The 12,696-nt window shown below is 43.1% G+C and overlaps 1 protein-coding gene across 1 annotated transcript in view; it reads right to left on the bottom strand.

Annotated features, from left to right (window-relative positions):
• LOC138969203 (uncharacterized) overlaps nucleotides 1-12,696 on the bottom strand; it is a 113,373-nt gene that overhangs the window by 14,320 nt on the left and 86,357 nt on the right. Inside the window, exon 7 of the mRNA XM_070341937.1 lies at nucleotides 7,965-8,080. Coding sequence (XP_070198038.1) covers nucleotides 7,965-8,080 — 116 coding nt within the window. The remainder of the gene's footprint in view (nucleotides 1-7,964; nucleotides 8,081-12,696) is intronic.

The raw sequence follows: 12,696 nt of genomic DNA, 5'->3' as shown, positions 1-12,696 counted from the left end.
CGTGGGTGCGTGTGTGCGTGCGTGCGTGTGTGTGTGCGTGTGTGTGTGTGCGTGCGTACGTGTGTGTGTATGTGTGTGTGTATGTGTGTGTGTGTGTGTGCATGTACGCACAGGTATTAACTGACAAGAACATACTTGCCTGATCGTGCATCTTCTGCGCAGTTTGTGCTCTTTTACCAAATTACAGTTTTCTTTAGAAATGCATTGCCTTCGAACCAAATGTGTACGGTGTGTAAGGAACATGAGAAGCCATACGTTTTCCCAATATCAATGCTTCAGCTACAAAAACATCCAAGTTTGGGACATTGACATTTTACCAGATTCAATTACACTTGCATCATGCCTTGGAGATAGGCTCTTGCTCCGGCTTCAATACCGTTGGAGAAAAGTATAGATTTGTTGTTCACGGACGGTCAACCGGCCATACATATACACTCACTTTACTCAACAATGTGACTCACTAATTCCTCGGGAGACTCAAACGCCTGAAGCCGTTTTTATTTTTAGATAGCAACTTCGGAATGCTGATTGTGAAGTTTGGTCTGGTGGGGGTGGTTCGTTACAGTGTGGGTGGGTGGGGCAGGGGGGGGGGTGGAGGTGGTTGGGGGCAGACCCATCAGCAAAAAGAAAAAAAGAAACTTTTCCCGCTGATATCCCTTGCAAAACGCGAAGGAGCAATGTTGGGTGTGTTTTTTTCTCTCTCAACAATCTGGGCTTGTTAATGACAGAGCGTTGCACGTGCACACTCCAGCGTGGGCAGGCGTTGTGATAAGGTGCAACGGCCAAAATCAACCTGCACGCGATCAGGGCGATGATTCCGATAGGAACGGCCTGGCAAAGGCTGAATTATTGAATTACTGTTTGCTCAGTCCAAAGATCCATGTTGACATCAAACACGCAAAAACTGCTGTGCTGGAAGAAAACGCCCAGAGTAAATGTTTTTATCGGTAAAAATATTTGATCGCATATGGTTATTTTCTCGTCTTCTTATTTTATCGTCAGAAAATGCTTTTCACTGGTATTTTTGCGTGCAAATAAATGACGTAATGATACACACTGTGAGAATAGCTAAGAAAATGTCCTTTGCTCCAGCGGCATATCTAAGTAATTTAACCTTTATGAGTGATCTTGTGAGACAACATAGAGCCGATTGTAATCTTCCTACACATCACGATAACCGATTATGTCTAGTACTTAAAGAATGGGTCATGGGAGATTGAGGGATCTGCTGTAGTTAAAAGAAGCATATAACCCCCAACATCTGCAGATTTGTTTGTGTGGTCCAGTCTATTTTGACATTACCGCAGATTACAAAACAGCAAGTCTCCCTACGTCTTCAGAAGCAGGCAGTACATATTTCCTCTAATCAGATACATTTCCTTTTTTACTCTTAATCCCTTGCGAAATAACATCCGCCGTTTCAGGGTACAAAGAAGCAAGTCTTCGTACGTTGCCTTGCACAGAAGAAGGCAGTACAGATTGTTTCTCGTAAGATGAATTACCTTGTTCTTTTTTTTTACTCTTATTCCCTTGCGAAATAACATTCTCCGTTCAAGAGTTCAAAGCAGCAAGTCTTGGTATGTTGCCTTGCACAGAAGCAGGCAGTACAGCTTTTCTCTCATCAGATGATTGCCTTTTCTGTACATTCCCTTGCGAAATAACATCCTCCGTTGCTTTTTTCTTTAATTCTTTTCTTATCGCTGTTACTGCGTGAACTCTGTCACTCTGATCTCAGCTGCGAAGAGGACGTGTGCGATGTGGTGGGCACTGATTGACCACCTCCCCTGGGACGGACAGCTGACCGCGGGCTTGCCGCCTTGCCCTTGCTCATTGAGCAGCGGAAGACAGTGACCAAAGTAATCAGGGAGTGGGCAGCAGAAAGGTCCACTCTGGACTATCCGTTTCTTCTCCACTCTGCTGTCCAGTCCCTAGAGGCGCCCCCCCCCCCCCAGGCCCTCCCCCTCCCCCCCTCCATGTCCTTCCGCTTAGAGAGTGGACGTTAGAACTATGGTTCATCCTGGCTCATTTGTTAATTTTTTTTTTAATTTTACACAAATGAATCCGCCTTTGCTTACCCACTCCCTCCCTCCCTCATCCTTCCCTTCCGCCCTGCATCAATAATTTGTATAAAGAGAACAAGCAGAGTCCTTTGAAGAAGAGGTCGATTAAATATAGATGGACAACTAAATTGGTACGGTCTACCTGCAAGAGTGTTTCTTTCCCTTAAAACGCCAGTGCATTCTTGATAAGAAAGTCAAAAGTACAGATACCGTAGTGTGGGGGATTCCTTCGCAGGTGCTAATGCGTGCAGGTTCATTCATTGGTAATGCAAACCCATTTCGGCTCCGTTCTGAGGGCACTCGTTTTCACTTGTCACTACCCTGGAGAGTCAATCTACAAATCATTCCGCATGGTTCAAACACTAGCGCTTAGCATCTTCTCAATAGACCTTTTTAGCCTTGCATGACGATGATCACCTTGTGTTTGTCAGTGCTCGCGTGTATAACGCTCTTTATGGAGATCACACGCCTTACTTCAAGGGTGAACAGGCCCTGTAAATTGACGTCTTATTGCTTCCTCCTATCCATAATCTGTCTGTTCTCAAGTTTTCGCTCACCGTTTACTTTCTTTCGGGCAATCAAGATCGGTTTGATGTCGTAATAAACGGCAAATAGCTTCCAAGCGAATAGATTGCATACACGCACTTTCAAACAGATTAGCTGATGAGGAAAGGTCTCTCTCTCTCTCTCTCTCTCTCTCTCTCTCTCTCTCTCTCTCTCTCTCTCTCTCTCTCTCTCTCTCTTTCTCTCTCTCTCTCTCTCTCTCTCTCTCTCTCTCTCTCTCGGCTCTCTCTCTCTCTCTCTCTCTCTCTCTCTCTCTCTCTCTCTCTCTCTCTCTCTCTCTCTCTCTCTCTCTCTCTCTCCCTCTCCCCTAACCGTCGCGTGCTTTTATTTTTTGTAATCAAACTCAGTCTGCATTTGTGATTTAGTTTCACACTCATGCCACCATTAAAGCTGACTATCTTTTGTGTGATTTAGTTTCACACTCATGCCACCATTAAAGCTGACTATCTTTTGTGTGATTTAGTTTCACACTCATGCCACCATTAAAGCTGACTATCTTTTGTGTGATTTAGTTTCACACTATTGCCACCATTAAAGCTGACTATCTTTTGTGTGATTTAGTTTCACACTCATGCCACCATTAAAGCTGACTATCTTTTGTGTGATTTTCTCAAACCGCTGGCAGGGCAAAGGCGTTCTGTATCAAAACATATTTCATTCCCAATCGTAACACAGTTTAATCAACCCGCTCTCTCCACATTCCTCCGTAACAGTCTTACCCCCTTCCTCAACCGCACCCCACTTCTTAATTCTTATGTATTCCCTGGGCAGCCAATTAAAATTCCTACTCGAATCACCTGCGCAACATACCCCAGACAAGTAAGATCAAAAGGCTGGCGAATAAAAATGTCTGAAAATTATTACCATCATCAGGCTGCGTGTGAGCTATGAGCTAATACCCCGTGTGGTGCATGATGTGAATAAAACAGTTGACTCCACCTGTTGTGCACAGGATTTACGGCTATTGGCACGTGCGGCGCTCCGTCAGGGCCAAATGAGTGATTGCATCTTCGTTGCACTTCAAAAGACGGAGGTGGCTCTCATAAAACAACCACACGCGCATATGTACGCACGGACGCACGCACACACACACACTCACACACAAACACATACATACAAATACACACACACACACACACACATACACAAGCGCGCGCGCGCACACACGCACGCATGCACACGCTCTCTTCTGAATGAAACTGATCGAATGTTTACCCTTTCCGTTTATCAGTTACATCGAGTTTTTTTTCATGTGTGAGTGTTTTGTTATTTTTGTTGTTGTTGTTTGTTGGGTTTTTTTCAACAGAATACCACTCGAATGTGTGCCTGTCAACCACTCACTTCCTTGCTTCAACTCCCGCTGGGCGCCTGCTCTTGCTCTGTGTTTTGCTCCCAGACTTGACAGTGCTAGCAGAGTGCTAGCAGCGGCTTTGATTGCCTTTTTCATCATAAGCACGCTGCTGACACTGAAACTGTTTTTCCCTATGGTAATGGGGGTGTAAGGAAGAACACCATTACACGTTTTCCAAGTGGTACGTATCTTTATTTAGATAAAACCAGTTTAACCAAAACAAACATATCTTCGGGAGAAAATTTGTATCAGAACAGTTGTATCTTCTCTCTGTCTGTCTGTCTGTCTGTCTGTCTGTCTGTCTGTCTGTCTGTCTGTCTCTCTCTCTCTCTCTCTCTCTCTCTCTCTCTCTCTCTCTCTCTCTCTCTCTCTCTCTTTTCTCTCTTTATTAATGAGTTAGCACTTGAGATAATTGAGAATGGAAAACATGGTGCCACATTTACTGATGATTATTTGGAATTGTTTATTCTTTTGCTTGCTGATGATTTATTGTTGTTATCAGAGACTGTTGTGGGTCTACAGACTCAGTTAAATAATTTACGCAGGGCAGTGTCCTCTCTTCATTTAAAGGTAAACATGAGTAAAAGTAACATTATTGTGTTTAAGAAGGGTGGATATTTGAGTGCAAGGGAAAGATTCACATATGGGGGAGATCTTTTACCTGTTGTAACGTATTTAGGAATATTGTTTTCAACTCGACTCAGTTTCACTGCTGCCTGTAGCGATATCTCAAGCCGGTGTAACACGAAATTTTTACTCCACGAAAAATGTACTCCGGAGTAAATATTTCGTACGAAATTCTTACTCCGAGTACACTTTTCGTACGAGAAAAGAACTCCCCAAGGCACGAGAAAATTACTCTCTCCACGAAATTTTTACTCCCCATTTTTATATTTAGTCAAGTTTTGACTAAATATTTTAACATCGAGGGGGAATCGAAACGAGGGTATGGTGTATGTGTGTCTGTCTGTCTGTGCGTGTGTGTGTGTGTGTGTGTGTGTGTGTGTGTAGAGCGATTCAGACTAAACTACTGGACCGATCTTTATGAAATTTGACATGAGAGTTCCTGGGTATGAAATCCCCGAACGTTTTTTTCATTTTTTTGATAAATGTCTTTGATGACGTCATATCCGGCTTTTCGTGAAAGTTGAGGCGGCACTGTCACGCCCTCATTTTTCAACCAAATTGGTTGAAATTTTGGTCAAGTAATCTTCGACGAAGCCCGGGGTTCGGTATTGCATTTCAGCTTGGTGGCTTAAAAATAAATTAATGACTTTGGTCATTAAAAATCGGAAAATTGTAAAAAAAAATAAAAATTTATAAAACGATCCAAATTTACATTTATCTTATTCTCCATCATTTGCTGATTCCAAAAACATATAAATATGTTATATTCGGATTATAAACAAGCTCTGAAAATTAAATATATAAAAATTATTATCAATTTTTTTTTTCGAAATCGTTTTAAAAACACTTTCATCTTATTCCTTGTCGGTTCCTGATTCCAAAAACATATAGATATTATATGTTTGGATTAAAAACACGCTCAGAAAGTTAAAACGAAGAGAGGTACAGAAAAGCGTGCTATCCTTCTCAGCGCAACGAATATCCCGCTCTTCTTGTCAATTCCACGGGCACTGCCTTTGCCACGGGCGGTGGAGTGACGATGCTACGAGTATACGGTCTTGCTGCGTTGCGTTGCGTTCAGTTTCATTCTGTGAGTTCGACAGCTACTTGACTAAATATTGTATTTTCGTCTTACGCGACTTGTTTTTACTTCCAGTAAAAATCTCGTACGCAAAAATGGGATGTGGGCGAAGGGATAATGCCAATAAGTGATCTCGCGCACACGAATGTCGCGCTACCCTCCTTCCACCCCTTCCACCACCAAGACTAACAGGGGACAAGGGAGTAAAAATTTCGTACACCTGGCATGGGAAGTTAAATTGCTCGTGTTGGGGTGAAGTAATTTATTCGTTATTTATTCGTCAGGGGAGTAACATTTTTGTACGAAATGTTTACTCGGAACTCACCTGTCTTGGGGAGTAATTTTCTCGTGCAATGGGGGAGGGCTTTTTTCGTAAAGGGAGTAACTTTTTCGTACGAAATGTTTACTCCGGAGTAAAAATCTCGTGGGAGTAATTTTCTCGTGTTACACCGGGCCAAAAATGCTCTGATGTGTAGTATACAAAGATTATCTGTGCCTAATAATAATAGTTTGAATGTTTTTTTGAAGCTGTTTGATTCCCAAGTACAACCAATAGTACAGTATGGTGCTGAGATTTGGGGACGGGATAAGGCTGCTCTGCAGGGTGAAAAAGTCCATTTATTTGCATTGAAGAAGTTCTTAGGAGTCCGAACATCTGACCTTGTATATTCTATTTTAAGATGCATTAGCTACTGGTTGAAATTGTTAAAGATGGAGGCGCACAGACTTCCTCGTAAATCATATGAAATGTTGTATAAAATGGATGAGAGTGGTAAAAAGAACTGGGCCTCAAGTGTCCGTTGTAAATTCTATGAGTACGGTTTTGGTTTTGTGTGGTTGAATCAGGGCGTTGTTAATATAAAAGATTTTTTGCGTGTTTTTAGGGAAAGGTTGGTCGATTGCAGATGGCAAGAGTCGGGTTATCATATACAAAATAGTGATAGATTTGCTGTTTATGGGACATTTTGTACTGCACATGACATGAAACCCTACCTTTTGTTGAATGTGGATAGACATCTACAGTTTATCATGACTAGGTTTCGATTCGGTATTTTAGAAATTGCTGTGCATTCTTACCGATATAAAAAAAAAACATAACGCCGATCAGTTGATGTGTCCCCTTTGTAAAGAAAAGCAAGAAGTTGAAGTCCATTTTGTTTTGTGTTGCCCATACTTGAACAGATTAAGAGAAAAATGTATCCCATTTAAATATTATAAAAACCCAAGCACTTTTAGACTCAGCTTGCTCCTGGCCTCACCTCAAGAAACTGTTGTTAAAAATGTGTCCCTGTATTTGTATAAAGCCTTTAAATTAAGAGATGTTGTAACCTCTTAGTTAAATACCGTGTAATGTATGTTTTAATCTGTAGTGTTGTGTAATGTATGTTTTAATCTGTAGTGTTGTGCGATTATTAGTTTGTACCTTTTTTGCACCTGAAGAGTTAAATTATTTGCAATGTTAATCGTTTGTTCACACCCATTCATAAGGGGCTATGGCCTATTGAATAAATTATCTGCGTCTGCGTCTCTCTCTCTCTCTCTCTCTCTCTCTCTCTCTCTCTCTCTCTCTCTCTCTCTCTCTCTCTCTCTCTCTCTCTCTCTCTCTCTCTCTCTCTCTCTCTCTCACACACCGAAGCACCCACCCATCCCCCCCACTCACACAGCACTCGCCGGCAGGTCACCAATCTTACTTTTTGCACAAGTTGTGTTCGAATCATACAACAAGTGGTTGTTCAGCAAAGGCTTGAAGCTGAATAGACCGTTTACTTTCCGCAGACTGGCTGCAACCTTTCACATTTTCAAGCCAGGAAGTCAATCGGTTCCTTTCTACACAGTGCTCAAAATATCAAACTAAGGTTGACTGCTTGATAATAAAATGCATCCTGCTAATAAAGTTGTTGATGTTATTAAACCGCACAAGTAATTCCCTAACATGCACAGGTTATTTGTTTCGAAGGAGTGACGTGCTTGATTTTGAGATTATACAACCGCACAAGTAATTCACTAAACTGCACAGGTTATTTGTTTCGAAGGAGTGACGTGCTTGATTTTGAGATTATACAACCGCACAAGTAATTCACTAAACTGCACAGGTTATTTGTTTCGAAGGAGTGACGTGCTTGATTTTGAGATTATACAACCGCACAAGTAATTCACTAAACTGCACAGGTTATTTGTTTCGAAGGAGTGACGTGCTTGATTTTGAGATTATACAACCGCACAAGTAATTCACTAAACTGCACAGGTTATTTGTTTCCAAGTATTATCAAGCACGACTTACTCAGGCAGACGTGGTTTTTCCCGACACTCGCACTCGGTGTGGTTGACCAGAGCGATGCGTTCCACCATCTGAGAGTCCAGCAACACGGTGTCTGATGTGGTGTCCACGTTCACAGCCTGCAACATAATGGACGTTAAAATCGTTATTTATATCGGTCAATACAGTGGATAAAAGACTGTTTTTGCAGTAGAACATTTTTGAATCAAAAAGCTCCCCCGAAAGCGGCGTATAGCTGCCTAAATGGCGGGGTAAAAACGACCATACACGTGAAAACCCGATAGTGCAATAACACGAGTGTACGTGGGAGTTTCAGCCCATGAACGCAGAAGAAGAAGAATAAGAATCAAGAGGAACTGCTGCTCACTCACACAGTTTTCAACCTGAAACGAAATGAATGTGAACACTGGTTAAAACAAACAAAAACAAGCAAACTAAAAAGCAGCAGATTAGATAAAAAGAATGAAGAAATAGGTTCTATCTTCTCCATTGCACGCGATCCAGGTGCATATTTATGTTTGATATGAATGGCTACGGTCACAATCTGGAACAAAATGACGTAAACATTGCAGTATGTGGATCGACAGACTGGACAAAATAACCAGAGGCCTGCCATGGGAAAATCAAGACAAATCAAGGCCTGTTGTTACTCCGGTGTAACACGACATTTTTACTCCACGAAAAATTTACTCCGGAGTAAAAATTTCGTACGAAATTCTTACTCCGAGTACACCTTTCGTACGAGAAAAGAACTCCCCCAAGGCACGAACAAATGACTCCCTCCACGAAATTTTGACTCCCCATATTTTTTACTCCCAGTAAAAATCTCGTACGCGAAAATGGGATGCGGGCGAAGGGATAATGCCAATATTGTGATCTCGCGCAAACGAATGTCGCGCTACCCTCCATCTGCCCCTTCCACCACCAAGACTATCAGGGGACAAGAGAGTAAAAATTTCGTACACCTGGCATGGGAAGTTAAATTGCTCGTGTTAGTTTGAAGTAATTTATTCGTTATTTATTCGTCAAGGGAGTAACATTTGTGTACAAAATGTTTACTCAGAACTCACCATCTCGTGTAATGGGGGAGTACGTTTTTCGTAAAGGGAGTAACATTTTCGTACGAAATTTTTACTTCGGAGTAAAAATCTCGTGGGAGTAATTGTCTCGTGTTACACCGGGATAGCCTTTACGAACGTCATAAATGTAGTTCGCACGTGTGTGTATGCGTGCTAGCGTGCGCGTGCGTGTATGTGTGTATGCGTGTGCGCGCGCACACGCGCGCGCGCGCGCAAGCTTCAATCTTAGTGAGCCTGTGTTTCCCCCGGGATAGCCTATGCGAACTTTTTGAATCCGAGTTGTCAAGATTTGGGCAGCAACATGGGACTGAAACAAGTATCACCAGATCGTGATTGAGGTGTCATGTCTTGGTTGGATACATTAGAGCAGGTAAGTAGGGGGGGGGGGGGGGGGGGAGGGTAATGTTAAAGTGAGCATCAACACTGCTATATAGATCGCCAAGAAATCCGAAGGTAACTCAAGGTCAACGAGGGGCGCAAAGGAAAACTTCCAAACAAGCCGAAGGTCGATAGAAAGGGTCACAAAAAACAATGTCTCGCGCGAATATCTTCGATCCAAGGGAGCCCCGACAAGGCAATCCTCTCGAATGCTCTTTGAAAAAAGTCAGGTTTCCAATCATGCGCTATTTCTGCTTCCCATTGATCTGCAGTCGTTGGCGCCAGAGACAGGCAGATACCAACTTCACGACGTGCGGTACGCTGCTATCGATCGCAGGCCGTGCACTCTGTCATTCACCAGCACTCACAATACTAAACAGCCCTGAGGTAAAACACTAACAGACCCTTGTTTCCTTTCGCACCTGTTTTCTGAGTACACCTTTTGTTGCAGTTTTGGGTAGTACCTGGCTGCCTTTTGGCTGGCTGGCGCTGTCCGCCCTCTCTCTGTCTCTCTCTGTCTCTCTCTGTCTCTCTCTCTCTCTCTCTCTCTCTCTCTCTCTCTCCTCTCTCTCTCTCTCTCTTCTCTCTCTCTCTCTTTCTCTCTCTCTCTCTCTCTCTCTCTCTCTCTCTCTCTCTCTCTCTCTCTCTCTCTCTCTCTCTCTCGCTTTTCTCTCTCTCTTTTCTCTCTCTCTCTTCTCTCTCTCTTTCTTTCTCTCTCTCTCTCTCTCTCTCTCTCTCTCTCTCTCTCTCACACACACACACACACACACACACACACACACACACACACACACACACACACACACACATACAAGTAGGAGAGAGACCATGTCTGTTTTCAAAAACTTTACAAAACAGATGTGAAAGCCCGAACAATCCAGTCGGTTCGTGTGTGTGTACGTATAATTATGAATGTGTGTGTCCATCTGTCCCTCTGCATGTGTGTATCTGAGTATCCAATAACTGACACAATTGCAAGGTTGGCAAATATACCTGTCAGTTAGTCTGACCATACACTAAAGTAGAGATCGAATGACAGACAGCATAGGTGTATGATCTTGCAAGTTTCTATCACGCTTCATTGGCTCTGTCCACGCCCGTTTTTAACCGCTTGCGTTCATTTATATAATAAACCGACCATAAGGCGTCATCGTACCTTACGAAATCTTCAAAATCTTCAAAAGACTTTGGAGTTTTTGGTAGGGAAATTCTTTTGTGAAATAACGTCAGAGCCCTTCTGCGAGTGGTCATTGGATTTCGGTACCGTAGTGCCAACATAATTTCGGTAAGTGATTGCCACCTGATTTTGCTTTCCAAACTGATACGAAGTGAACGGGAGCATAGGGGCAGTAATAATTTCACTGACCTCGAACAGTGAGATCGACAGAATGTACAGTACACAAAATGGAACGAAGCGACAGGGAAACTGACGAGTCGATACTAATCCCCATGCTCGAGACTACGTGTAATCCTCCAATTCAGACAGAACCGGCACGGTTGGCCTAGTGGTAAGGCGTCCGCCCCGTGATCGGGAGGTCGTGGGTTCGAACCCCGGCCGGGTCATACCTAAGACTTTAAAATTGGCAATCTAGTGGCTGCTCCGCCTGGCGTCTGGCATTATGGGGTTAGTGCTAGGACTGGTTGGTCCGGTGTCAGAATAATGTGACTGGGTGAGACATGAAGCCTGTGCTGCGACTTCTGTCTTGTGTGTGGCGCACGTTATATGTCAAAGCAGCACCGCCCTGATATGGCCCTTCGTGGTCGGCTGGGCGTTAAGCAAACAAACAAACAAACTCCAATTCAGAATTTCTCTTTTTACCCCGAAAGACAATGAGCCGGGTTAGTTCAGTCGTTAGAACGCCTGGCCGCCAAGTCATTCCGATGCCCGGTCACGGGTTCAAAACTCTTAGCAGGCAAAACCTATTTTTTTCTTTTTTAACTTTTTAGTTATTTTCTGTAATCTCACTTCTTGCATTCTATTCCTTGTTCTTTATTCCGAAGGTTTTGAGTGTGGATCAAGTACCACTTCCAGTGAACGATTTCCCAGAACTACCCATTCTATTTTTAGTCACATCGGCTTTTTAGGAAAAGCCCAATGGGGGGCGATTGTATCCCCGCGCGTCGACTGCAGGTAATGGTCGTTGATCACTTTTACTTAATGTACTTCTGAAGACAGTGAAAAGGGAGACGGAAGGTGAGGCGGATAGGGAGGGGCGGGGGCTGAGACGAAAGCAGAGCGAGAGGCAGGTAACAAATAGAAAGAAAAGTATCGATGCAAAGAGCGAGACAGAAAAGGACCACGTCTGCCACAAAGAATATCACAGAGAACCCGGTGTGCCGATTACAATGCCATGCAAACGTCAAAAGAGAAACTTGTTTTCTACGTGCGACTCCCCAGGGCTATTTGGTCTGATTAACTTGCAACCCAGCGGTTATTGGACAATGATTGGCGGTCGTCCAGCTCACCTTTCCTACCCTTGATATTTTTCACCTCGTTTTTACAAGCCCCTTTTCAGTTGTGCAGGGGACAAATGGTGCAGCAAACATTCCTGCTTCTTGTAGCCCGCCATTGCCGCTGCTGGAGGCTGCCAGTCGCCCCCCCCTCCTCTCTCTCTCTCTCTCTCTCTCTCTCTCTCTCTCTCTCTCTCTCTCTCTCTCTCTCTCTCTCGTCACGTGCTGAATTATGAATAACCACATATGTATGCTCTTCATGCCTCATCTTCATCATCATCATTATCATCATCATCGTCATCATCATCATCATCATCATCGTCATCTTTATTATCACGTGCTGAAGTTTTCCGACCTCCTTTTGATGGTTAACTTTTTAACTTTTTAATTTTTAATTTTTCAATTTTATCAGTGTGTGTCTGTGCGTCCCAAGGACAAATTGTAAGAAAAGGCGTAGCCTTAAATCTTAATCCTTGTTAAATAAAGTTCAATTCAATTCAATTCAATTCAATTCTCTCTCTCTCTCTCTCTCGTACTCAAAATAGGATGATTGAAAATGGTGCAGAAAACTGAAGTTTCAGCTTAAGAGGATATGGCAGAGGAATACCAAAGGGATTCGTGTTACGTAACGCGATGGAAAAGCGTGCTGGGTAATTCTGTTGTTGCCCTGCTTCACTAAATCATGCCAATATTTTTGCAAAACTTTTGGCAGCGATGATAAACGGCTGTTGGGACCTGGTCGGAAAAATCAATTCCGAAGCAGATTCGTCTTCAGTTTTTGCATTCAACTGTCATAAAGTGTGTTGCTTTTCGTTCTGACACTTTAA

This window comes from Littorina saxatilis, linkage group LG6 (assembly GCF_037325665.1).
Source record: "Littorina saxatilis isolate snail1 linkage group LG6, US_GU_Lsax_2.0, whole genome shotgun sequence".
NCBI classification, from domain to species: domain Eukaryota; kingdom Metazoa; phylum Mollusca; class Gastropoda; order Littorinimorpha; family Littorinidae; genus Littorina; species Littorina saxatilis.
The sequence above is the reverse complement of the archived record's forward strand: the minus strand, read 5'-3'. Positions and strand labels throughout refer to the sequence as shown.